General features: G+C 42.7%; 7 protein-coding genes across 15 annotated transcripts; 4 read left to right on the top strand and 3 right to left on the bottom strand.

The window, feature by feature from the left end:
• Positions 1–359: 359 nt before the first annotated feature.
• LOC135341370 (uncharacterized) lies at positions 360–2343 on the top strand. The gene has a single exon (XM_064537900.1). The coding sequence runs from the start codon at positions 439–441 to the stop codon at positions 2218–2220; it is 1782 nt and encodes a 593-aa protein (XP_064393970.1). The 5' UTR covers positions 360–438; the 3' UTR covers positions 2221–2343.
• A 37-nt stretch (positions 2344–2380) lies between these two features.
• Positions 2381–5319, top strand: LOC135341386 (activating signal cointegrator 1 complex subunit 1-like). Its single transcript, XM_064537917.1, has 8 exons — positions 2381–2683; positions 2978–3190; positions 3353–3531; positions 3701–3790; positions 3850–3893; positions 4013–4132; positions 4504–4714; positions 5093–5319. Exons 1-8 carry the CDS (start codon positions 2500–2502, stop codon positions 5222–5224), a joined length of 1173 nt encoding a protein of 390 aa, XP_064393987.1. The 5' UTR covers positions 2381–2499; the 3' UTR covers positions 5225–5319.
• A 224-nt stretch (positions 5320–5543) lies between these two features.
• LOC135341381 (phospholipid scramblase 2-like) lies at positions 5544–8812 on the bottom strand. 2 transcript variants are annotated; one of them, XM_064537912.1, is made up of 10 exons: positions 8672–8812; positions 8272–8616; positions 8102–8190; positions 7879–7990; positions 7473–7550; positions 7286–7365; positions 6827–7081; positions 6557–6659; positions 5777–5835; positions 5544–5721 (listed from the first exon to the last, which is right to left on the bottom strand). In XM_064537912.1, exons 1-10 carry the CDS (start codon positions 8697–8699, stop codon positions 5656–5658), a joined length of 1215 nt encoding a protein of 404 aa, XP_064393982.1. In that variant the 5' UTR covers positions 8700–8812; the 3' UTR covers positions 5544–5655. The 2 variants fall into 2 exon arrangements, with proteins under 2 accessions (XP_064393982.1, XP_064393983.1); XM_064537913.1 differs by having other exon boundaries at positions 8272–8410; positions 8697–8799.
• Positions 8813–10765: 1953 nt separating this feature from the next.
• Positions 10766–17829, bottom strand: LOC135341390 (phospholipid scramblase 2-like). Of its 3 annotated transcripts, XM_064537927.1 has the most exons (11): positions 17687–17829; positions 17491–17628; positions 17347–17436; positions 17177–17265; positions 16953–17064; positions 15671–15748; positions 15472–15551; positions 12694–12948; positions 12418–12520; positions 11047–11105; positions 10766–10983 (listed from the first exon to the last, which is right to left on the bottom strand). In XM_064537927.1, the coding sequence occupies exons 1-11, from the start codon at positions 17712–17714 to the stop codon at positions 10918–10920; spliced, it is 1098 nt and encodes a 365-aa protein (XP_064393997.1). In that variant the 5' UTR covers positions 17715–17829; the 3' UTR covers positions 10766–10917. The 3 variants fall into 3 exon arrangements, with proteins under 3 accessions (XP_064393997.1, XP_064393995.1, XP_064393996.1); XM_064537925.1 differs by having other exon boundaries at positions 17347–17628; XM_064537926.1 differs by lacking the exons at positions 10766–10983; positions 11047–11105; positions 12418–12520; positions 12694–12948 and adding exons at positions 14180–14444; positions 14498–14556; positions 14846–14948; positions 15083–15319 and having other exon boundaries at positions 17347–17628.
• A 23-nt stretch (positions 17830–17852) lies between these two features.
• On the top strand, positions 17853–20649 carry LOC135341397 (thiamin pyrophosphokinase 1-like). Of its 3 annotated transcripts, none has more exons than XM_064537935.1 (9): positions 17853–18009; positions 18096–18178; positions 18245–18314; positions 18371–18443; positions 18495–18590; positions 18646–18789; positions 19815–19926; positions 20126–20250; positions 20559–20649. In XM_064537935.1, exons 1-9 carry the CDS (start codon positions 17942–17944, stop codon positions 20562–20564), a joined length of 777 nt encoding a protein of 258 aa, XP_064394005.1. In that variant the 5' UTR covers positions 17853–17941; the 3' UTR covers positions 20565–20649. The 3 variants fall into 3 exon arrangements, with proteins under 3 accessions (XP_064394005.1, XP_064394006.1, XP_064394004.1); XM_064537936.1 differs by having other exon boundaries at positions 20547–20648; XM_064537934.1 differs by lacking the exon at positions 20559–20649 and having other exon boundaries at positions 20126–20426.
• LOC135341403 (uncharacterized) lies at positions 20533–21567 on the top strand. Its single transcript, XM_064537941.1, has 4 exons — positions 20533–20656; positions 20786–21010; positions 21162–21278; positions 21393–21567. Exons 1-4 carry the CDS (start codon positions 20549–20551, stop codon positions 21507–21509), a joined length of 567 nt encoding a protein of 188 aa, XP_064394011.1. The 5' UTR covers positions 20533–20548; the 3' UTR covers positions 21510–21567.
• Positions 21537–26236, bottom strand: LOC135341363 (cilium assembly protein DZIP1L-like). Of its 4 annotated transcripts, none has more exons than XM_064537888.1 (31): positions 26103–26236; positions 25892–25978; positions 25784–25837; positions 25635–25729; positions 25513–25584; positions 25387–25452; positions 25200–25337; positions 25028–25137; positions 24869–24971; positions 24747–24818; positions 24596–24673; positions 24526–24544; positions 24413–24465; positions 24288–24368; positions 24122–24217; positions 23954–24064; positions 23821–23898; positions 23689–23767; positions 23541–23615; positions 23380–23474; positions 23250–23327; positions 23024–23186; positions 22886–22945; positions 22663–22840; positions 22491–22604; positions 22303–22375; positions 22216–22236; positions 22031–22135; positions 21896–21966; positions 21769–21836; positions 21537–21705 (listed from the first exon to the last, which is right to left on the bottom strand). In XM_064537888.1, exons 2-31 carry the CDS (start codon positions 25965–25967, stop codon positions 21629–21631), a joined length of 2559 nt encoding a protein of 852 aa, XP_064393958.1. In that variant the 5' UTR covers positions 25968–25978; positions 26103–26236; the 3' UTR covers positions 21537–21628. The 4 variants fall into 4 exon arrangements, with proteins under 4 accessions (XP_064393958.1, XP_064393959.1, XP_064393961.1 ...); XM_064537889.1 differs by having other exon boundaries at positions 22303–22372; XM_064537891.1 differs by having other exon boundaries at positions 24288–24359.
• Between the last annotated feature and the right edge of the window lie 2 nt (positions 26237–26238).

Here is a 26238-nt window from a genome sequence, read left to right as displayed (position 1 = left end):
GGTACACCGCAATCCCTATATGTCACAAGTATATGCACAGTGGAATTAATGCAGACTGTTCACTATGCTTGTGCAGGCAATCTCACAACTTATTTGAGTAATTTGTTTTAAAGTGAAAGTTCAGACTGCATTCATTTCAAGATCACTATAAGTTAGGTAGTATAATTATGAGCAAAGGTGCCAATATACAGCAGCATGCAAATTGAGTGACAAAGTGCCCATGGGCCCAGGCTCTCTACATGGGTTTACAAGCAATCTTCATTTCCTCAACCTCAGGCTCTCTATCACCTGATAATATTTTGTGAACCTTTACTTCCTGTCTAATTTGGTATAAATTCCTGTTGTGGTTTGCATTTGGTATAAATTGCTGTTGAAAAAACTATTCCTTAGTCAGTTTACTTTCCTCCAATTCTGCAACTCCTGATTGTGAACACTTGAATGAACCCTTCCAAAAGGCAAAAAATGGATCAAGCAAGTGCATGCATCAAACAAGAAGTGGAACGGATGAAGTCCGAGATTGAGACTGTTCGGGTCGAAAAGCGAGAGAGACTTCGAACAATGGACTTCTTCTGTTTGGACAACTCACTCCGTGAAAGCACAGTTGGTCAACTGCGTAGCCATACCCTCGAAAACAAAAAGGCCATATTCAAAGAGATCAAGAAAGCCGGAATGACCGATGTGATTGTTGCCTCTTTCTCTCAGACTGCTCGCATCGATGATGATTTCTGCCAATGGCTTGTAGACGAAAAAGAAGACATGGGAGGGTTTTTTTCTTTTTCTGAAATCTACGACGTGGTCGAAGATGGAGCTTATGATACTGATGACGTTCCTGTCTCCCTTGAAAAGAACTTGAAGTACGGTATTGCAAACACCTTTTTCGAAGCCGATTTCGCAGGGACTGACGTTGAATGGGGAGTGAAGGTCTTTACTAAAGACATTTGCGAACTCATCTTTAAATGGATCAAGTGGGTGCATGATAACCACCCCGCTGATGCCAATCCTCGCATTCTTCTGAACATGCGTGATCTCCCTTATGCAATGACGAAAGTCCCCGAAAGAGTGCTCGAAATCGTGACATTCCTTGCGAGAATGCCCCAGCCCTACCGGATGTTTGCTCTTGCTTTTGAAGATCCGTTTGGTGAATTCCTCCCAGAAGAGCTTGAAGCTTGGACTGGAGCTATACGAAGGACAATGGATTCAAACGGTTGGAGTGACGGCAAGCTGCTTGTGCACATCCATCAGAAATGGGACCTCCAGACAGCCTCCCAGCTCGACTGCTTGAGTGCAGGTGCCGATGGAGTATGGGCCAGCCTGTGTGACGAGGGAGCTGCTCTCGGTCACGCTAGTTCTACTGTGACAATGATGAACCTGATTCGAATGGGAAACGAGAAGATCTTGAGCAAGTACAACTGCAAGTATTTTCGACAGGCCGCATACAACGTCACCAAAATCACCACAGGTGTAGCACCACATCCTAAGCAGCCCATCTATGGAGATCGAGCTGCAGATCTTGTGTTTGGATTCCTCGGAATTGGAGATTTCGATGTTGCCGAGTTTTTCGGTGTGGAGGCTCCAGTGCGTATCACAACTCTGGCTACTCCCGAAATGTTGGTAGACAGGCTCCAAGATCTGTTTCCGGAAAATGATCAGTTCACTTTGGAAATTGGAAGCGCAATGAAGGCAAAGATCATGGAAGACTTGAAGGACAATCGAAAAGAAGAGTACATGAGCAAAGCAGGAATTGCCATTCTGTTTGATCGAGCTGGTGGTAAGCTAACCGCTGAGATGGGCGAAATAGTTGCCAACGATAAAGTGGCATTAAAGTACCACCAAGAGCTCATTGACGACATTAAGCAGATTTGGGACAAGTGGGACGATAAAGAGGGAAAGAGACGTCCCCGCAGAAGGGGTGGTCGACGTCCAGGCAGGAAGGGAGACGGGGTTTTAAGTTTCGATTCCTTCTACGCCGCCTTCATGGCTCCTTACTTTGGCTGCTACCGATGCGATGACACCAAGAAAGCATTCATATCAATCGATATGGATTCTGATGGATCTGTGGACTGGAACGAATTTTTGGCGTATCTCAAATGGGCCCTTCGTCAATACCCTGACATAAAAACAGCGGATGATCTTGTCCAAATAGCATTTCAAAAGGGCATCATCCCAGCCATGCGTGATATCAAGCTCAAAAATAGAGATATGATTTCGATGATTCGATGATTCGATGATTCGGGTCGTTTCAACTGCTGACAAACTTGAACAGTTTCTGAATTTGAGTAGCTAGCTAGTTGTAGGTCCATTATGTGTTTCATATGTTACATCATGAGTTTACTTACAGTACAATTTAGTTCTCAATAATAATTAGGTAAATTAAAAGGGGGAAGGGTTGTGCATGCCATCATCAGCACATTTACCATGTGTGTGCTCAAATTGAAACTGACTGTCTGTCATAAAGACTCCAGCTAGCTAGATGAGGTATATAATCCGTGGAAGTGAAAGATGAGCAGAAAGCCACCATCTAGTGATGTATGTGTCACCAGCTGTCATCCTGGGAGGGTGAATGAGGTTCTCCAGCCTACTCTCGTGTCTCTTAGCGATGGAAGATGTTATCGGAAAATAATCCACTCCTTTGGACAAACAGAAGAGACCCACATGGATCTTAGTGTCACCCAAACTTACATGGGTATCTTTTAATGGGTGGCCTTGACTGTATGTATATGTCAGAGGGCTGTTAATAAAAGGGTTTCTAGTCTAGCTATCGTATAGTTGTCCTCACTCGGATAAATAGTTTACTTTCCTCGGATCATGAGGCTTATATGGCACCGGATGTGCAACGGATGTGGAAACACCCTAAAATTTATAACTTTTCCTTTGCTAACTCGAACCCCTCCCTCCCTCCCACACCTACATCTGGTGCCGTATATGCCACTTGAACCCTCTCCTCTAGTTAAAGGGTGAATAAAGATCTCACACACAGATGACCGTTTTGATGAGGGTGGAGAAGACGATGAGACTGAGCTTGAAGGGGTCGAGCCTCTACCAGGAGGCAAGGGGTTCATGCTCAGAATGGTCATTCCATCGGATTTCTACAAGTACATAATCGGGTGGAAAGGCGGTACAAAATCATCCATTGAAAAAGACACCAAGACTCGGATCAGAGTGCCCCAGCGAGGAACTGAGGGAGACATTGGTGAGCTTGGTGTATACCTATCCTCTTTCCCAAGCCAATTTTTTCTTTAAAAATTGGCCTGGGAACGAGGCTAGCTAGGAACTTTATTGATTAACAATAATGCAATTCTTATTGCAATGATCCTTACCGTCACACATTTTTTTATTTTGTCACACTATTCAGTTATTGAAGGTGAAACTGTGTCTCGCCTGTCTGACGCCAAAAGGAGACTGGATATAATAGTGTGGTCCAATCGTCTCAAGGAGCCTATCTCCCACTTCATCTCCATCCCACTTAACCACCCAATTATCACCGAGCGACTGAATGAGTTCAGGTCCCAAGTACTGGCATCATGCTCCAAGGTGGAGACTATCCTGTATCTCAGATTTACAACATTTAAGTATAGTGTAGACCTATATGCAACGTTTCCATTAAAATTGGCTAAAAGTGTGATCGCGACCTCCCTTTTGAATCTGAAGAATGCTTAGATCTACATCTATAATAGCTATGAATGTTTTCCATTTGCTACAGGACAAAGGGGTGAGTGAGGATCTGTTCCAGACTCCTGCCAAGCTCCACCTGACGGTTGGTGTCATGAGACTATTCACACCAGAAGAAGTGGTGAGGCTCATGCACAGAATGTATCAGTACATGTAGTGACCATTATGGCTTTGTCTCAGGAAAAAGCCAAGTCTGTCCTTCAGGAGTGTGTTATTGAAGCAAGGTGAATTTCCTACATGCCACCTACCAGGAAAGTAATGACGATGTGCAAATCTCGTATCAAGTTTTTTTGCTGACATCTTTGTACCCCCCTCCAATGATTACAAATTATTTTCCTCTCAGAGATTGCCTTGGTGACGAGACTGTTATGATAACCCTCTCTGGTGTAGACTGTATGAATGATGACCCCTCAGCTGTGAGTGTGCTCTATGCTAAGGTGTCACTGAAGGACTCATCTGCCAGGTATGGTACGCAATTTATACACAGAATAGCGACACAAGAAACTCAATTTCAATGTACTTTGACGTCTACATGTAGGGGTTGTGAATCAGACCAATTTATATTTTAAATATTTTGCGGGAGGAAAAAACCTTTGCAAATGAGCCAAATGAGCAGAAATGACCCTTTTGGCAAATCGTGTGAAAAATGACCAGCGTTAATTTAGGTTTTGCAATTTTATATTTATATTTGCCAATTCATCAACGCTCGCACAATTATATGTTTAGTAATACGGTAGATATCTTCAAGTAACCCTTCCTATGGGCATAATTATGACGACTATAACATGATAACTATAACATAAGGTCACGAGTTATTACGCTGTTACTTCCTAGATTACAGAGGTTTGTGGACACACTTGTTGCTTCGTTCATGGAGAAGGCTCCCGACCTCATGACCAGAGAATTCGAGAGAATTGGAGTCAAACTTCATGCCACAATTTTAAACTCGGCATTTCGAGAGCTGGCAGACCAACAGAAGGCATTGAGAACCCCTCACAGAGGCAGGGGTCCCAGGGAGACATTTGATGCAAGAACAATATTCAAGGTAGGGCACTCAGTACAGTGTAACTATAGGGTAATTATGTTGGTAGGATTGGCTGAACGCTCCTATAGGGTGTGTCATGCAGGATGTCCTTCAAATATATGAGAAAGTACCGTATAATTTTTGTTCATGAAAATGTTCATATGAATTATATATAACTGTGCAATTAAATATTTCAAATTTTGTACAACAGCTCAGCATAGTGACCTACAACCTTATTGCGGTAGATTAATTTTGTAGTTTTAATTTTTGTGTGATGCTCTACAATACGAGAAATACAAACATTTCCACCACAGTATATAATTACGTAGTCTGGTATTTTGTTATTGCCTATTGCTATTCCACCTCTGAATATTGCGGAACCATTAATCGTTATTACAGAAATTTGGAGAATTCAAGTTTGGCGAAATCCCTCTTCAGCACGTCCACTTGTCTAAAAGAGGCGAATATGGACCAGATGGATTTTATAGATGTGTTAGGCATTACCCTATTGACACTGTTTCTTGTGGATGAAGTGTTCTATAGATCTTATGTTGAGTCGTGCACTAGCTAATAATTTATGTCTGTAATTTAAGTGTATCTGATAACCTTTTTTGCTGCCTACATAATATATCAGGAACCCGTAAATAAGAGAAGGAGCGGCTAATTATTATGCATAACGTAGATCTCAGCATGGTGCGGTTTGTTTGGACAATTCACTCTGTGAAACAGTTGGGTCAACTGCGTATAATATATACATTTATAAGTCAAGGAGATCAATAAATGACCTATTTGACTGTTGCCTCCTTCGCTCAGAGTGATGGTTGTTTGCACGCAATTACTCAACATGTAGCCAAGTACTCACAATATAATATTATACAACAGTATTATAGTATAAACAAATAAAATGGGATAAAACCTACAAAATGTTTGAGTTCAGTATGTATTATACTATCGTTATCTCATCAGTAGTGGGCGTGACGTCCACGATTATGGTTCCCTCCGCCAGCAGTCTCGAAGAACATGAAGTCCTGGGACAGAGTGAATTAATTACAGATCCTTTAGCTTAATATAAGGTATACTTACAATGAGAAACACTGCTCCCAACATCACAGCCTTCATCTTGACATCAAGGTCCATGGGAACTACAACAGAATAATAATATTACATGTATAGTATTATACAGGCCTTCATACAGAAAATTTCCAGGGGGGCAGTCACATTTCAAAAAATGGGGGGCAAGCTGGATATCCGTGCGCTTAGGCACACAGCCATCTAGGGGAATCTTGAGGTATGCCCCCCAGAAATGTTTGTTTTTAGACTGTGATATTGCATCTGGTGTATTCTTAGGAACTGAGGGTGCCAGTGTTAAAGTTAGGGTTTTATGAAGTACAAACTGTATTGTGGAATGAAAGTTTTTGATGCAGCAGTGACAATCTCAAGTGCCTGCATGTTGCTCAAACAACTTAGTGGTACTATGAGTCAGCTTAGATAGATAGCTGTGTCTATTCCTGTGGCTACTGCATCCGTAGAGCAAAGCTTTTCCCAGACGAAGCTCATCAAAACACGGTAGCCTGAAACAGCACCTATTTAAATGAAAATCGCTCTGGAATCACCCCCTTTACTTACAGATCCTGTGATTCACATTGTAGAACAATTAAGACAAGGTATTTTATTGGTATGTCCCCAGACCGTAACACAGTTTGTTATGGCTTAATCCCGGGGGGGGGGGCCAATCTGTAGCCAGGGGGCGAGCGCGCCCCAAGTATGTCAGCTCCACCCCCTCTGCTGAATACTTAAGATACACGTAATACGTATCACAATCATATGACTATACTTGCATTGCCTCATAAAACTACAACTCACACTGTATCCCAAAGTTGTCGGCATCAGTGAAGTACTCCCTGGCCAGTCCTCCCCACTGCTTACAGATCCGCCCCACGTTGGTCTGGCCATCAGCTGACAGCACCTATACATCACACACGAGCAGATTCAGTAAAGTGTGATTGCCTTTTGTTGCTACTATTCCCTAGATAAACAAGAAAATGTGCTACGGGTTCAATCTAAAAGGAAGTGCCAACCACACATGATGTGTAGGAGTCAATTAAGAAATTTGAGACGACCCGACAACCCTACCTCAAAGTTGGCATCAGCATAGCAAGCACAACCGAGCACAGGTCCCTTGATCTTGAGCATAGTCTCCCCATCAGCATTCTGAATAGAGAACCAGGGTCGGAGTATTCCCAGGGCGTCCTGCTTGACGTAGCCAACAACATTGCCTGGAGGGGCCTGCACCTCAATCACATGAGGGGCACAACAGCTGCAGCAACAGTAGCATGTCAGGCCACTGCAGTTGTAGTAGCAACGAAGAGGACGGTCCAAGCGAATCACCTGAGGTGGTAAAGTGTACACAGTGAATCACTATTAGGATAATGGATGTATTGTAAGCCAATCATGTGTACAATACAAAGGAGCAATATCGCCTGTCACCATGCTGTCAGTTTGTCAATATGCTAGCCTTACAATCAAACAATGAGGTACGCACTACTACTATGATTGCACAGTTATAGCTAATGTTTCATTGACTCAACTCACTTCCTTGTTGTTGTTGTCAGTGATGCTCATTTGAAATGCACGACCAGGTCCACAGCACTGCCGCTGGAGCACACTTGACTCTAGCGGAGATTAAATTATTTAAAGAAGAAACCTTAGTTGAGCTCTAAAACTAAACAATAGAAAGGGTTCTGTTGATGCAAGCTACACACGGGGTCAAAGAACTCACCTTCTGCAGCAAAGTAGACCTGCTGTCCTAGAGTGTTACGGATACGATATTTGTTCTGAGTCTCAAAGTTGGTGATCACTAATAGAGGGAAATGAAAATGAATCAACTGAATAACAATACGATAGGTTGCATCAAGTTTGCGAAGTTTGACGAAGACTTCGTTTGACTTTGCAAGGTTCAGGGTTCGTGATTTCATTAGTAAACTCTAGGAAGGCTCTCCTGTACAAGCTACACATAATTATTACGTAAACTCTTCAGAAGACTTTCCTAAATTGCTTCGAAAAGGTATCCAAATTCTTTATTTACTCAGACTACAGTATCCACATAATTATGTGCTGTGCGAAATATTAGCAAGTATCTTTGCAATGTAACATACGTACATGTACAACACATAGAGGAAGCTTACACTCAAATACTTCAATCTGCTGGTTGACGAGGACTTGGTCGATGTGAATGAGATACTCTAGTCCTGGGGGGCAGTCACTGGGGGCATCAGTGGGGGCAGCCATCCATTGCACCTGTACGGGGGAAAATCTCATGAAATTACAGACTATCAGGCACACAAAATGGGCACAAGCCATAAGCATCTGAAACTAGATATAAATGACTGACTGACTGTACTTGTTCACCTGCTGTGGCTGCACAGCAGCGCCCAGTGCTCCTGCAAACGCTCCAGCAAACCCAGCTCCATACCCTGCTCCAGGGGGTGGCTGAGGACCTGGGGAGTATACACAGTTGAGTATCATTATTGGTACTACCGGAATTCTAATCGACACAAGGAATACTGTCTATAATTTACCTGGTGGTGGTGGTGGGTAAACACCTGCTTGTTGTGGGGCCCCCGGGGGGTAAGCGCCTGGTTGTTGTGGGGGCTGACCAGCATAGTAGGGAGGAGGCCCAGCCAGGTGGGCCGGTTGACCAGGGTAGGGAGCAGCAGCAGGCTGTCCGGGTTGCCCAGCAGGGTATGGTATTTGCTGTGGAGGTTGGCTAGCAGGCTGTCCGGGTTGCCCGGCAGGGTATGGTAATTGTGGTGGAGGTTGGCTAGCTGGCTGTCCTGCAGGTGGTTGTGCAGGGGGAGGTTGCTCAGGGTTGCTAGGAGAGGGTTGGGTAGGTCCAACCTGAGTTTGTGCAGGAGAAGTCTCCCCTGTTGTATGAGTTTATCATTGCATTATTAGAATACACAAATACTTTCTCCTTACCAAGAGGGATGTCGCCTTGATCTGCCATTGGTAAGTGATTCAGCTAGCAGATAATTTTGTTTATCTTTGATGCACAACTGAGACACACCCTGTTTTTAATGTGGTCACATGTCCTCAAGTCCCTATTAAGGATGGGTGGGGCTGCTGCAAACTAAGCTCTATTAAAGGCCGCCGGTTTTAAGTCGAGGGAAAGTAAAATGGCTGAATGGACCATAACTTCTAGGCGCTAGGCGCAGGCGTGGCAAATTATGCTCTTTTTCTGCCTATTATGCTTTTGAGCACTGCCCCAAATTCAGCCTATTATGCTTGTCAAAAGAACCCATTATGCCCCACATTGACGTCATAAATCTTTTTTTTCAGCAGTACGTTGTAGTAACAAAAAATTATCTCTTGTTGTATTGTACATTTATAAATTCAACATAATCTTCTAGATGTAAAGGAGCATTTAAAAGAGAAAAATCACGTTCAGCAACAGCAGAGAACCGTTGCATTTGCACCAAACTGACCAAATTCACAATTTTTAAGCCTATTATGCCCAATTATGCCAGCATATTAACCTATTATTGTTCTAATATCCAAATTATGCCGGCATAATTTGCCAGGGCCTAATAACTTCAGTATAGTACATATAGTAGAGGGCAGATAGTAATACTAGTCCTCGTACTAGTCTATCTATGCATGGACACTGTTTTCACTGCAGAATATAAAGAGATCGAGAGGGATTGATGGCTGGGCAGAAGATATTATAATCTCTGATGGCATGCAGCAGGTTAGTTGGGCGGAGTCCAACCACGCTTCGCCACTGCAAGTGGTTGGACTCCGCCCAACTAGCAGCAGGTAAACATGTTTTTGGTATAGCTATGTGTAACTGGACCTACAAATGAGAATCTTATGATTGTAGGTGACTAGATATATTAAACTGGCTATCTTTGACTGGCTCATCACAGTTTTCCCAGGACTTGTGCAACTTTGTCTTTGACAAGAACCTAGCCTCGATTCCAGGCCGATTAATGCGGCCTGGAATCGAGGCTAACAAGAACCTTACTCAACTTATAACTCATGTTCATGGAAACATTCTTGACCTATAAATATTAACAAATGTTCCTCATCTATCTCTGATGTACCTTGACACAACATGCAATTCTTTTTCTATTTCAGACCACTACTCTGTGCTGTTCAATCTGATCTGGTGATAAACAGTCGATCACCCCAAAGTCAGCAGAGAACACATTTCTACAAAAATACTAACACTTTTACTTTGTTACCAAGTCTTTCCCAATTACAAAACAGCTCAGTGGACTAGCACTGATCAGCAGTGGTCTTACAACCCTAGTGAAAGCTCATGACTTATCTACCCCTAAATTTAAAGCATCATCTGAGTATAGTCCAAAGTGCACAACATGTACACTTCCGACATCGGGTACACGTACTTTTATCAATTTGTACAGTTCCATTTTCAAGGTGCTGGTTTTCTTAATCGGGTGTCTAATCTCTCGGAAGTGTACCACTCTGGACTATACTCAGATGATGCTTTAAATTTGGTATAGTCCAGAGTGGTACACTTCCGAGAGATTATAGACACCCGATTAAGAAAACCAGCACCTTGAAAAGAATCATCGGAACTGTACAAGTAGTTTAAGTAATCTGTTCCCAAAGACCATGGCTACATGTATATACTGTTTCAGTTCATCATATTTGTGTATTTGAAGTCATCATTAAATACATTTGGGGTAACGTAACCTTATATGGTATAACCTCCCAATAAAGGAAACCTCTGAATAGCGGACAAAACCCCCTGTACCAACTTGTCTGTTATTCGGAGGTTCTACTGTATTAGACATAACCTTATTGACACGTTTCTTGTGGATGAAGTGTTCTTATTGAGTTGTGCAATATAATTTTGATGTTATATAATCCTCAAGAAATATTTTTTTGCTGCCTGTGTATGTACAGCTGTAGATATCAGCATGGTGTGGTTTTGTTTGGACAACTGCGGTATCCAAACCCTATAAAAAAGCCCACCTTAATTCAAGGAGATCGAGACCTATTTGACTGTTGCCTCCTTCGCTCAGAGTGATGGTTGTTTGCATGCAATTAGTCAATAAAATTACCTGCGTTTAAATGTAGACAACTATACAGAAGTATTATAGTATAAACAGAATAAAAGCTTTAAAAAGAAAGTCTGTTCAGTAGGCCCATGTATATATACTGGCTTCAAAAGTATATTTTGTTGTTCTCTTATCTCATTAATAGTGGGCGCGACGTCCACCATTTTGGTTCCCTCCACCAGCACTCTCGAAAAACATGAAGTCCTGGAGAAATGGGACAGAGTGAATTAATTACAGATCCTTTAGCTTAATATAAGGTATACTTACAATGAGAAACACTGCTCCCAACATCACAGCCTTCATCTTGACATCAAGGTCCATGGGAACTGCAACAGAATAATAATATTACATGTATAGTATTATACAGGCCTTCATACAGAAAATTTCCAGGGGGGCAAGCTGGATATCCGTGCGCTTAGGCACACGGCCATCTAGGGGAATCTTGAGGTATGCCCCCCAGAAATGTTTGTTTTTAGACTGTGATATTGCATCTGGTGTATTCTCAGGAACTGAGGGTGCCAGTGTTAAAGTTAGGATTTTATGAAGTACAAACTGTATTGTGGAATGAAAGTTTTTGATGCAGCAGTGACAATCTAGTGCCTGCATGTGCTCAAACAACTTAGTGGTACTTAGCCTCGATCCCAGGCCGCACTTCCCGCTAGGGAAGTGGGCCTGGTATCGACTGCTTGCGCATGCGCTAATATCCCCCCGGTATCTGGGGGCTTTGGATAACATCGTTTATGCTCAGTAAAACTATGACATCACAACAAAAGGAAGTGGATTGAAGGAAGTAGATAGAAAGTTCGATTGAAGGTTTCTAGCCCATCGGATAGCATTCTCTGATAGCTACCCTTAGCCTGATATGTTAACAAAAGACTCACAGCCTGCAACAGTGTGGATGACAATCGTCTGAAAGGAATGACGGCTGACATGATAAGAGCCTATATGGACAGGCCACGCCCATTTAATACTAACTTTGGTGAAAGTCTACTATAACTACTGCTACTGATTCTATCAGAAGAAAATAGCAGTACAACAAACCTACACAGCTCTGTTTCTAGCTAGCTAGCTATATAGCTCTGTGTATGACTTTTAGAATATTTTCTCTGATGTATCCAGTATTATAGGAATATTTACGGGAAAAAAATCCAATAATTTGGCGCATGCGCAAGCAGTCGATAGCAGGCCTTCTTTCAAAGGCCGGTGAAGGAGGCTAAGTGGTACTATGAGTCAGTTTAGATGGATAAAATAGCTGTGGCTACTGCACATCCGTAGAGCAAAGCTTTTCCCAGACGAAGCTCATCAAAACACGGTGGCCTGAAACAACACCTACTTAAATGAAAATTGCTCTGGAATCGCCCCCTTTACTTACAGATAAATTAGAGGAAATTGTGGGCATATGGAACAGAAAGAGTAGAAGTTCATTCTGTGATTTACATTGTAGAATAATTCATTGGTATGTCCCCAGACCGTAACACAGTTTGTATGGGCTAATCCCAGGGGGAGCCAAGGGGGCGAGCGCACCCCAAACATGAGCATATCAGCTCCGCCCCCTCTGCATGAATACTTAAGATACACGTAATACGTATCACAATCATATGACTACACTTGCAATTGCCTCATAAAACTACAACTCACACTGTATCCCAAAGTTGTCGGCATCAGTGAAGTACTCCCTGGCCAGTCCTCCCCACTGCTTACAGATGCGCCCCACATTGGTCTGGCCATCAGCTGACAGCACCTATACATCACACACGAGCAGATTCAGTAAAGTGTGATTACCTTTTGTTGCTACTATTCCCTAGATAAAAGAAAATGTGCTACGGGTTCAATCTAATTATTTAAAAGGAAGTGCCAACCACACATGATGTGTAGGAGTCAATTAAGAAATTTGAGACGACCCGACAACCCTACCTCAAAGTTGGCATCAGCATAGCAAGCACAACCGAGCACAGGTCCCTTGATCTTGAGCATGGTCTCCCCATCAGCATTCTGAATAGAGAACCAAGGTCGGAGTATTCCCAAGGCGTCCTGCTTGACGTAGCCAACAACATTGCCTGGAGGGGCCTGCACCTCAATCACATGAGGGGCACAACAGCTGCAGCAACAGTAGCATGTCAGACCACTGCAGTTGTAGTAGCAACGAAGAGGACGGTCCAAGCGAATCACCTGAGGTGGTAAAGTGTACACAGTGAATCACTATTAGGATAATGGATGTATTGTAAGCCAATCATGTGTACAATACAAAGGAGCAATATCGCCTGTCACCATGCTGTCAGTTTGTCAATATGCTAGCCTTACAATCAAACAATGAGGTACGCACTACTACTATGATTGCACAGTTATAGCTAATGTTTCATTGACCCAACTCACTTCCTTGTTGTTGTTGTCAGTGATGCTCATTTGAAATGCACGACCAGGTCCACAGCATTGCCGCTGGAGCAAACTTGACTCTAGCAGAGATTAAATTACTTAAACAGAAGAAACCGTGTTTGAGCTCTACAACTAAACAATAGGCAAGGTTCTGTTGATAACCTTTAAACTTTGCAACAATAATTAGCCTGCTTTTAAATTATGATACTGGCACCGATATCTAGCTGGCCTAAGTCTAAGACGGTAATATTAATCTTATATGTACACATCTAGGTAGGGAGATCATTTCAAGTCTAATCCTCATGTACCTATATTCCCAGATCCCAGCAGGGAGGGGGGAATTATAGAAACAGGTTTTGCATGGCACTTTTAGAGGCTATTTAGGTTAAAAGATTAGAGGCAGTGCAAAGATCTATATACGCTAACTGCAAAGTTTAAAGGTCACGAACTACCAACTCCCAACTGCGAACTACCAACTGCAAACTGCCAACTGCGAACTACCAACTGCCAACTGTGAACTACCAACTGCCAACTGCCAACTGCCAACTGCCAACTGCCAACTGCGAACTACCAACTGCCAACTGCCAACTCCCAACTGCCAACTACCAACTGCCAACTGCCAACTGCGAACTACCAACTACAGAGGTAGACTTCTACTGTTTCAGTTCATCATATTTGTGTATTTGAAGTCATCATTAAACACATTTGGGGTAACGTAACCTTATATGGTATAACCTCCCAATAAAGGAAACCTCTGAATAGCGGACAAAACCCCCTGTACCAACTTGTCTGTTATTCGGAGGTTCTACTGTATTAGACATAACCTTATTGACACGTTTCTTGTGGATGAAGTGTTCTTATTGAGTTGTGCAATATAATTTTGATGTTATATAATCCTCAAGAAATATTTTTTTGCTGCCTGTGTATGTACAGCTGTAGATATCAGCATGGTGTGGTTTTGTTTGGACAACTGCGGTATCCAAACCCTATAAAAAAGCCCACCTTAATTCAAGGAGATCGAGACCTATTTGACTGTTGCCTCCTTCGCTCGGAGTGATGGTTGTTTGCATGCAATTAGTCAATAAAATTACCTGCGTTTAAATGTAGACAACTATACAAAAGTATTATAGTATAAACAGAATAAAAGCTTTAAAAAGAAAGTCTGTTCAGTAGGCCCATGTATATATACTGGCTTCAAAAGTATATTTTGTTGTTCTCTTATCTCATTAATAGTGGGCGCGACGTCCACCATTTTGGTTCCCTCCACCAGCACTCTCGAAAAACATGAAGTCCTGGAGAAATGGGACAGAGTGAATTAATTACAGATCCTTTAGGGTATACTTACAATGAGAAACACTGCTCCCAACATCACAGCCTTCATCTTGACATCAAGGTCCATGGGAACTGCAACAGACGTACATGAATACTTTAGCAGTAGAGGATACACATAATATACTTATGTGACTACACTTAGCAGGGCTGCATCTAGGATTTTGGATCAGGGGGGGCGAAATGGGCAAATTAAAATGTAGGAGGGGCGAAGTCATCAGAATTATAGCAGTACAAATGAATCGGCTAGATCCCAGGGGGGGCGAATTACCCCCCTCGTCCCCCCCTCAATGCAGCCCTGCTTAGTAGTTGAGGAATGCATTAATTATCTCACAACTATACATCCCTGACAGAAATAACTCACACTGTATTCCAAAGTTGTCGGCATCAGTGAAGTACTCCTTGGCCAGTCCTCCCCACTGCTTACTGATGCGCCCCACATTGGTCTGGCCATCAGCTGACAGCACCTACACATCAAACAGGAAGCAGATTCATGTTAAAATGTGTTTCATTACCGTATTTTTTAATTAAAGGAAATGTGCTAAGGGCCAACCACACACGATGTGCAGGAGATAATTAAGAGACCACACGACAAACCTACCTCAAAGTTGGCATCAGCATAGCAAGCACAACCGAGCACAGGTCCCTTGATCTTGAGAATGGTTTCCCCGTCAGCATTCTGAATAAAGAACCAAGGTCGGATTATTCCCAGGCCGTCTTGCTTGACGTAGCCGACCACATTGCCTGGAGGGGCCTGCACCTCTATCACATTAGGAGAACAACAGCTGCAGCAAAAGTAGCATGGCAGACAACGACGAGGACGGTCCAAGCGCATCACCTGAGGTGGTATAAAGTGTGCACAGTGAATAACTATTAGGATAATGGATGTGAAACCATGTGTACAATACAAAGGAGTAATGTCACCTGTCACCTTGTCAATATGCTAGCCTAACTCAAGTTCCGCGTCAATGTTTCATTGACCCAACTCACTTCCTTGTTGTTGTTGTCAGTGATGCTCATTTGAAATGCACGACCAGGTCCACAGCACTGCCGCTGGAACACACTTGACTCTATATAGAATTGCAATCATTCCTTAAAACAGAAGATACCGTGTTTGAGATAGCTTTAAAACTAAACAATAGACAGGGTTCTGTTGATGCACGCTACAGTACACCGTCAAAGCACTCACCTTCTGCAGCAAAGTAGACCTGCTGTCCTAGAGTGTTACGGATACGATATTTGTTCTCCGTCTCAAAGTTGGTGATAACTAATAGAGGGAAATGTAAGCTTATGAATTTAACCCCAACATATGGAGCTAGGGAAATGAATCAATTAATTAAAAGTTTAATTGACGAGTGTTGCAAGCGTGCGCTTGCTAATGCCTCTCGCCATGTTATGCTTTCGCTTAAAAGAATTAGAGTGTTTTAGTAGTTTATATGATGAATTTTCTATATAAACCTACTGAAAAGAAAAGACTTGTTTATATATTGCTATTGTATGGTATCATTGTAGTGTTTTGTGGTCTCAAGAAAGAAGAAATTGATTCTTCCAGAATCTATATCTATTATAACTGAGAAGATAAGATGAAAAGAAAAGACTTGTGTACATTCATATTGTTATATCTAGCTGTTGTATATGTATATGGTAGCTTACCAGGCCCTCTGGCTCAAGAAAAGATGATAGCTGTCAGGAGGATCTGCTCTGGATTTTATTCTCTCACACGTAGGGGATAGCGTGCATGCGCATTACGTACACAGAAATAAGGGGTGTGTCTGCAAGGTCAATGGCTGCTACATATAGCTAGTTTTACAGCTCTTTTCTAACTCTTGTAGCTAACAAAAAGCTAGCGCTTTAGTACAAGACTAACTTATAAGTTGAATAGAAACTTTGTGAGAACAGATAATGCTACGAAAGATTCTGAAGAGACTGCAACAGCCTTCAATGTGAGTCAAACTAGCCATAACTCGAGAAAGAAGATTTAGTTTGCTAATCCACGAATCAAAATCCAAGAGAACGTGGCTAGAAGCCTATAGAAGCTGTTAGTTTTCGTCGCATTACAACCGTTGAGCAGTTACAGTTGGAACACACACAGACACACAGACACGCAGACACACACACAGTCAGCTTTACCGTATCCCTCGTGCGGCTACGCCTCGAGGCATAAACAGTTTAATTGACAAACACTTTCTTTGACTTTGCAAAGGTTCAATTAGTAGAAGACCCTTCCTGTACATTAGTTAAACTCTTCAGGAAGGCCTTCCTGTACATTACGTAAACTCTTCAGGAAGGCCTTCCTAGATCCTGTACAAGCTACACACATTACGTAACTCTTCAAGAATACCTTTCTCGCAAAGCTACTAAAATTCTTTACTCAGCCTACAGCATCCACATAATTACGTGCTGTGCAAATTATTAGCAAGTGTCTTTGCAATGTAACATACGTATATGTACAACACACAGAAGAAGCTTACTCTCAAATATTTCAATCTGCTGGTTGACGAGGATTTGGTCGATGTGAATGAGATATTCTAGTCCTGGGGGGCAGTCACTGGGGGCATCAGTGGGGGCAGCCATCCATTGCACCTGTACGGGGTACAATCCCATGAAATTACAGACAGTATCAGGCACACAAAATGGTATATACCATAAGCATCTGAAACTAGCTATAAATGACTGACTGACTGTACTTGTTCACCTGCTGTGGCTGCTGTGCAGCGCCCAGTGCTCCTGCAAACGCTCCAGCAAACCCAGCTCCATACCCTGCTCCAGGGGGTGGCTGGGGACCTGGGGAGTACACACAGTTGAGTATCATTATTGGTACTACCGGAATTCTAATCGACACAAACGAATATGGTCTATAATTACCTGGTGGTGGTGGTGGGTAAACACCTGCTTGTTGTGGGGGATGACCAGCATCCAGATGGGCCGGTTGACCAGGGTAGGGAGCAGCAGCTGGCTGTCCAGGTTGCCCGGCAGGGTATGGTAATTGTGGTGGAGGTTGGCTAGCAGGCTGTCCGGGTTGCCCGGCAGGGTATGGTAATGGTGGTAGAGGTTGGGTAGCTGGCTGTCCTACAGGGGGAGGTTGCTCAGGGTTGCTAGGAGAGGGTTGGGTAGGTCCAACCTGATTATGTGAAGAAGAAGTCTCCCCTGTATGTGTATGATATAAATGCAATGATGAGAATACAAAACAAAATTATATCCTTACCAAGAGGGATGTCGCCTTGATCTGCCATTGATTTAGACAGCTAGCTAGCTAATGGTGATTTTTTTTTCTAATATAGCAGAACTGAGGAGGGCTCATGCAACATCTCTGTTTTATACAGTATATTTTTAATCATCATTTTTTATTAATCATAATTATGTGGTCAGTGTCTTGATAGATGGGTGGAGCTATTCTACACTTGTGGAGCAGCTCCACCCATCTCTATTAAAGACCGCGGTTTGAATTTGAGGGAGAATAATGGCTGAGTGCATCAGGGACACACTGTTTCCACTACACATGTTTTGCAGAGGGATTGATGGCAGCAGGTGAACATATTATGGTATAATTATAGTATATAGCCTGAATAGTAATCAACTGTGCTCTGTGCTCTGTGCTCTGTGCTTTTATACAGGGAAAATGGTGAGGCATGTCTTATTCTCCTGAACTCAAACCTGTACGGAATGGAGACATGGCTCAAGAACTGCTGGAATTTGTGTGAGTGTAATCTGAAATATTTTCCCAAATTTGAGTAATTACACCAGATTTTATCCATACATGCAGTTTCAGTGGTAGCCTGTGCTGATGGTGGGTCTAATACACTTTTTGACTGTGTGGAGCCAGACCGACACAAGTACGGATTTTTTTGCACAATACGGCTCCGTTAATTTATTTCAGCTACCTCTGCAGGTATGTGCCCAATGTGATCTGTGGAGACCTTGATTCAGCCAGACCAGAGGTGCTCTCCTACTATAAGGAAAGGGTAAGTATGTGCTCTCCAGTATCTGTTATAACTTGGTGACATGACATCCAGGGCTCCGATGTTGTTCATATTACGGACCAAGACTCCACTGACTTTTCAAAGACATTAAATCATCTCTTATTGCTGAGGGAGCAAGGCATGCTAAAGGTAGTTGAACAAGAAATTGCAATCAGTGTAATTATTAATAATTCTTTTCCTGAAGTTTTCAGCTGTGTACGTCATAAACGCATTGTGGGGACGTTTTGACCAAACCATGGGCAACATTGGAGTGTTGTTCAACACCTCTTGTCATCTTTTGCCTCTGTACCTAATGTCTGAAGACTCACTCCTATTCCTCCTGAAACCAGTCAGTTTCTTTGTTCATTATTATGCCTCAGTGCGCACCGAGTGTGTATACATACGGTAGTGTGTTTGTGTGTGTGTCTGTCTGTGTTGACTGCTACAGCTGCTCAAGGATCAATAAAGTGCAAGTAAGAGTTTCTATAGGCTTCTAGTCATGTTTTCTTGGATTTTAATTTGTGGATTTACAAAATAATGCTTTGTTCTCGAGTTATGCCTAGGTTTGCTTGCTTGGAATGATTGCAGCCTTTTCAGAAGAGTGTGTAGCAAAACTTGTTCACCGAGTGTTACTACTCTACTTAGTAGTTAGCTCTGCACTAGAACGCTAACTATTGGTAGCTGCAAGAGTGAGAAGAGAGCTGCAAGGCTCTGCTGATGCAGCCATTACTTTTAGCTTGAACTTTTGGCATCGATCGTTTTTAACAACAATCATGGTTTGAGTTTCCCTGTGATTCTAGATTCTGCCTGCATGCAGCAAAATAGCAAGAGTTCATTAGGATCCTAATGAACTCTTGAAGCTATTAATAGCTTTATGTTATGTTTATGTTATGTAGCTTTGGCACCTCCACCGAGGCATCAGCACCAGCGGTGCTTTCATTGTATATAGCTGTAGCATGTTCTTATTGACATATTACTTCCTAAGTCCACAACAACATTTACTTTAGCTCATATCTAAGTATGTACTGTTGTTACCATTTGTAGCTGTAGCATGTCTTTATAATTATATTGACATTCTAGAACATTTTTTCACTTCACTATAAGTCCACAACCACATTTACTTTAGCTCCTATGTATACGTAACGGGACAGAAAGTATGTACTCTACCTAATGTCTGAAGACTCACTTCAGTTCCTCCTGAAACCAGTCAGTTTCTTTGTCCATCTTTGTAGGTGTATCAAAAGAAGTGCGTTTGTTTACTTCACCAAGTCCTTATACAAAATGTATTTTAGCTCCTCCATGTTTCTATATAGGTAGTAACAATATATAGGTAGTAACAAGACAGCAGGTATGTACTGTTGTTGTTACTTGCAGGGTAGCAGCTGCATCACTGTCGATTCTGGGCTGGAGGAGGGGCACTGTGGATTGGTACCAGTGGGAGGGGCTTGTTCCTCCTGTACCACCACTGGGCTCACTTGGAACCTAGGTATATTACTGATTTGGAGCACAGCTATTTTCTCATTACAAATTATTTACTCAGAATCGGAGTACATGTACATAATTTGTAATGTAAAAACAATCGATGTGTGCATAACATTAATTTTAGTAGCCGCAATTGTACGTACATAATGTACTCTCTGTGTTATCCAAGCTAGTAATGTTGTGTGCATTGTGTGTCTGTCCAGGTGGAGAGGGAATGGAGATGAAGGGACTTATCTCTACTAGCAACATTATTGATCCCTCCGCTAGCCAAGTTACTGTTGCTTGTAGTGATCCACTTTTATGGACAATGTCACATACTCTATTACAAGTGAGTAGGAATTAGAATTTGTTTTTCCTAATTGCTTGTCGATACTTATTTATTGTAATGATAATTTCCATGGTGATTTGTATGGCAACTTTTTAATTTCGTTTGTCTTGTAGCAGTGAACGTTCAACAGCTTTGTCACATGACAATGTAGTCCATTCATGATTATGAAAAGGTTCTAGTTGTTAACATGCTCTTTTCTTATGAACGTTGTAGCAACCATCTGTACGTACATTTGCTATATATGCGAAGCACATCTATAGTTGCTCTATTTTGTATTCAAGACTCTATCTGATCAGTGATGACTGCAGTTCTAGCTGGACAAGTGTTGGGCCCCAAGCCTGGGAGAGCAATCTGTAGCTTCTGGCAGGGTGGAGTGGAGATAGCACTGAGGGTACTAGCCCCTGTGGTAAGTATATGTGTCCTTTTCACGTGTGTACAAACTCAGTAGACGTTGTCTATCGCTTGAATTTACACCGACAGTATAGCTAGGTAACCCTACACAATCTTATCATCTACAAACTATAATACTGTAAAGGTGGGATCTGTGCCAGCCTTAGTAGGAGCTGCTATAGCGCTGGTTGGACTGGGCAATGATGACATCAGTCTGGTATCAGCTGCCACTGAGGCTGGGTCCCTGGGTGTTGCCGGCTATATTATCTGCTGTGCAGCATTTGGAGTGTTCTTGGAGTTGCTCATGATTGTGGTTCGTTTTCTCAACATCGGACTCATCAATATCAAGTCAACAATTTTTCTGACTGTTGTGAGTTTACTTTAGTTGCTATACGGTACCGTTGCGATCCAGTACATGTTATAATTGTTGTGTTCCATTTTGTAGGATGTGTTCCATTTTGTAGGATGTGTTCCATTTTGTAGGATGTGTTCCATTTTGTAGGATGTGTTCCATTTTGTAGGATGTGTTCATCAGTCTTGTGCTAACTCTTGCGCATCTTGCCGGTGGAGTGACGGCAGCCTATTTTGCTAGTCTCGGATCAGAGTCTCTCGTTAGGAATGGACTGGCCACAGGCTCTGTAAGTACTTCTAGTATTACAACAACTTTATAATTATTAATAGTGGTCCCTTCTGGTTTGCCCATCACCCTCCTCACCCCACACACATACACACATGCATCCATATACACGCAGGCTTTTTGTCTCCTGGCAGTGCCTTTGTATGCCCTACTGACTGTCTGGTCTATTATCTTCATAAAGAATGAGTGGAATAAGGAAGTGATCAAGTACACCCTCAAGGACTTATTTTAGAACCAACCAACTCTAGAGTGTATCATGTTTTGTATTAATAATTCACGATGTTATAAGAATTACAAGAACTGGTGTGACAGGGACAGGTACATAAAGGAGCTATAATTATATGAACAGAGTTACAAATCCAGGTCAGAGAAATCAGAGTCAGCAAAATCATCCACGCTCACAGTGGTAAGAGCCGAACGCGATGTGGCTGTGTGATGGATGAGTGAATATAAGACTGTGCATATCAGGAGAATATACATAATACTTGTACCTGTACGGGAGATGGGATTCACGGATGGAGTAGAGTCTTTCCTAGGTAGCGATGTCTTCAAGTTGGTCCTAATAAAGATAAAGTGAAAGGCATAATTATTCCCTTGCAATTTTTGGGATTAACACACCCTTTCAAACTTGTGGTAACAGTGGTTCCTTGAAAACTGGGCTCACTGATATCGAAACTGTCATCTTCATCCTAACAGAAGTGAACGGACAACATGTTTACAGTTTTTTAGTCATGCAGGGTAGTAGTACAATACCTGAGAGACATACATCGAGGGCACTTGGAACACTGGAACACCACCCACCGGCTTCTTGGATAGGTTGGGTTCGATAGTGATCATACTGGCTTGGGGTGGGGGAATCTGTGTGGGGTGGACTAATTAAGAGCATTTCAACCTGGCTATACATTGTACACACACATACAAGATAATTATAGTCGCACCTTCTGTCTTATTCCACCACCCTGCAAAATGTATAGAGGTTAAACGGAAAACGTCATAATTAATATTCTGAGTCAGTGCTGCCTGACCTTGATAGGAGTGGATGATGTTCTCCCTCCAGACTGAGGGGCTGCCAGTGCTTCAATACTGTCATCATCACTACTGAAGTAGTAACAGTAAACACAAACAGTAATGTGTCACTCAGGCCAAAACAAAATATGCTATAACTGAACTGTAGAAACTAGCATTTAGATGGTAACCTCATTAATTGGCTCACCTGTCCCAGGGGCTGTCATTGTCTTGTAACCCAGCCGAGGTTGTGACGAGTGGACGAGGGGGCTGTGGTGAAGCCGTCAAAGATGTCAGGCTCTCCTCTTCAGATTCAGACTCACTAAAAAAAACAAGGACGGCTCAATTTATGAATCAAAATTCATAGCTGTAGTAAGTACCTGCGTTGTGGTTCCACTCTCGTTGTTGGTGCTTCGCGGGCTGGTGATATGTGTATCACTTGAGAAGGCCTTGCCGGGCTGCGTTGTAGTTCCACTCTTGTTGCAGGTGTTTGGTGGGCTGGTGATGTGTGTACTACTTTAGAAGGTCTTGCCGGGCTCCCACTAGAACGTGCTGGGTCTGTGGGTATACGTAAGTTGAATCATGAGCAACCCAGTACACTACCTTGTTGAGAGGAGCTGAGTCGAGTGTTTGTTGGTAGCGGAGGCTTGCTTCTATTTGTACCTAATTATATAGACACAATAGAGTTATAATTATACAGCATGCACAGATCCTAAACATAGATTGTAACAAACTACTCACCAGTTAAAGAAACTGCAAGGTCGGCCTGTTCTGTTGGTACACCCTTATTCCTGCCCTCCTTTTGACGGGAATGTTTTGGATGATCACGCACAAAGTCTGAGCGTGATATGTCATCGACCTCTTGAACAAGATGGTCTCTGTGCTCGACAAAGTTGTAGCTCGTCTGTGGTGAAAGTACACACCATAGATACATACATACACGCGAGGTGGGTTGCTAACGACTCACCTGTATACGCTGTTGTCTTTCCTGCTCCAGTAACTTCATCTTAGCTGCAAAATCATTCTCACTGAGACCAACCAGTCCCTGGAGGCCATACAAAGTCAACAACTGAATGTACACATGCACAGCTGCATACCTGAGGCAGTCCTCTTTGCTGTAGGGCCCCAGACAGAATGCTCTCAGTCTCACGCTTCATGTTAGCCAGCATTTCAGGAGAATGGGCGAAATTAGCTGATAGAAGTAAACACCATGTTTGAAATACAATACAATATGTAAAGGAGGCAGCCGAACACTTACTCTTGATCATGGGTCTGTGCGGTAGTGGAGTGTAGTACTGGTGCTGGGGGCTATCGACCTCATCGCTACCACTCTCTGAGTTAACAACATACACAAACAGTCATACACAGTGTATAGTGTATACATAGTACTCAGGTACTAGGCTTACCAGATTCTGAGTAATCTTCTTGTACACGCACAGTTGGAGGATACTCTAGTACACGCACAGGGGAGTTTCGAAGAGGGGTCTGAAGAGTGAAATTGTTAGGGGGGATAAGATTATGAATTATTCTAAACTCACCGGGGACGGATCTCTTGAGTTTAAGACTGAAAGCTCTTGCCTGTGGGAGTGCAGCTGTTCTTCTTGGCCCTTCACTTTCTGTATAATATATCCATGATACACACAGAAATGTTATACGACAATAAAAGGTTACCTTCTTTAGTGATGATAATTGCTTTTCGAGGGATGACTGTGCCTTGTCTTTTTCCTTGCTGAGAGCCGATTCTTGAAGGCCTTGTTCCAACACTGACAACTTATGTGTGGACTGACGAGAAAAAACTTGTGAACTAGTGAAGCCCACTGTGCAAAGAGGATAACTTACACCGTCTATTTGATCCTGATATGAAGTTGACATTTTCTGAAGCTTCTTTTGCCATGATTTCTCCTGCTTCTTCATGCTGGACTGTAACTCATCAACCTGGATACATGTACTATTAATCAACACTTGGCAGAGTATATACCTCTTCACATATCTGGCTGACACCAACCTTTAACTCTAGCTGTTGTTTGACTTGCTCCATCTCTGCTTGTCTTCTCCGAGAGCCATGAATGTCCAGCTCCTGTGCACCCTAAGAACAATAGTCAGTACACATAAATATTACATGTGACCCACCTCCAAATGACCAAGATGGGACGGCTTCTTGGCCATGAGAGCTTCAATATCAGCTGGCAAAGTTAACCACACATCTTACATGTACCGATACACACAATATCACTGTTACACACCTTGCTTCTGAAGGAGTACCTACAGTAGAAAACGAAATCAATTTTAGCTCCCTCACAAGAATAAAATCACCTGCTCAAGCTGTGCCTTCTCTTGTTGAGCAGCTCTCAGCTCTGAGAGGATTGGCTCCTTGAAAGCATGGAGCTCCAACTGTACACACACACACACAGAGGCACAATTATTACATGCGATGAGATCAACCTAGCCATCAATGGTGGGTCACCTTCATTCTCTCCTGCTCTTTAGCTTTCCAATGCTCAAACTCATCGACCTGCTTCTGCTGAGCTTCAAGTTCCTATCACATGTACATATACATGTATAGGGAGCGTAAAAATCTCTAAGTACCTTCTTATGCATCTCCTCCTTGAGCTGTGTCTCTGTTGCTTGCAGCTTCTCTGTCATCTGCTCCATCAGTTTCTTCTCTAGCTCCTCTTGTGAAAGCACACTGCTAAAAAGGTGTATAAACAACGTACGCATGGTAAATGAGAGTGATGATATTCTTACCTCTTAGCTGCCCCCTCTTTACCGTTCACGAGAGAATGGTCGGGATGTCGTCTATGGATGTGCGACTGAAGGTACTCTTTACTCACAAACTCTCTCTTACACACTGGGCACTACAGAAGGAAAACGATGAACCTAAACAAGTAACAAATGAGAGCATGCCAAGAGAGCTTACAGAGTGGATACCAGTGGCACCAGAATTAAGCATGTCCTGATAGGCCTGAATAATTTTTTTCCTCTTCCTGTTTTCTTTTTTCAGTGTTTTAAACTCAGTGGTTTGCAAGGCTACGTCACTCTTGGCTTTCTCAAGCTCCTGTATAAAAAGAATCACGCTAGCAACTATTTCAGAAAGTCTAACTCACTTGTTGATTTTCCTGTACTTTCTGCTCGAACTCAGTGGCTTGTTCAGACAAGTACTGTTGGCAATGCTGCACAACACCATTCGTATATAACAATGTGAGGTTGTCATGGCAAAGCTATCAACTAACCAGGAGGTACTCAATAATCAGTTGTGCTAGTCGGAACAGCTTGGTGAAATTATGGTCCACATTATGAAACTCCTATGAAATGTACTTATGTCATATTCAGTATTCCGTGCAGATGATCATACCTCAGATTCAATGTTGCAGAAGGTCACGTTCATGATGTTCTGCTGTAGGGACTGGAAGTCCATCTCTCTAGCAATCCTGTCCACATCCACAGATGCTGCACACAGCACACAATGCAAGCAATGGTGTATACAGACAGCCAGATACTCACCTAGACTCCTCCAATCAATCTGACCCCAGCGTTTGCGAAAAGCAAATGTTGTTCCTGGAATTAAAAAAACGAGCTGAAACCTAGCTAGCTAGCTAGCCACGTGCTTACCATGGGCTGCGTTCGTCTGGGCTGCTGCTCCAGAGAGTGACCCAAAATGTTGGCCCATAGATGGATGTCCATTCATCTCACCAAAGCCTAAGAAAGAAAGGCAAGGGATTGGAACCCAGAGGGATTATTAACCACGTCTCCTATGTTTCCATAGCAACTGGTAAATCCATGCACCCTCCCTAATGCTGCAGTACAGTATGAGTAACTGCACCTGATAGTCTTTGTGCTGGTCCTCTGTTGGTATGCAAGTTGTGATCAAGGTATAGGCTCGCCTCTAACTAGCTAGCTAGTCAGCTCTAAAGCTTTGAACTCTGCAAGCACTTTCAATCTTTCATTTGCATAATTAG

The sequence above is a fragment of the Halichondria panicea genome, chromosome 9 (assembly GCF_963675165.1).
Source record: "Halichondria panicea chromosome 9, odHalPani1.1, whole genome shotgun sequence".
NCBI lineage: Eukaryota > Metazoa > Porifera > Demospongiae > Suberitida > Halichondriidae > Halichondria > Halichondria panicea.
This window is presented reverse-complemented; position numbering and strand designations above follow the sequence as displayed.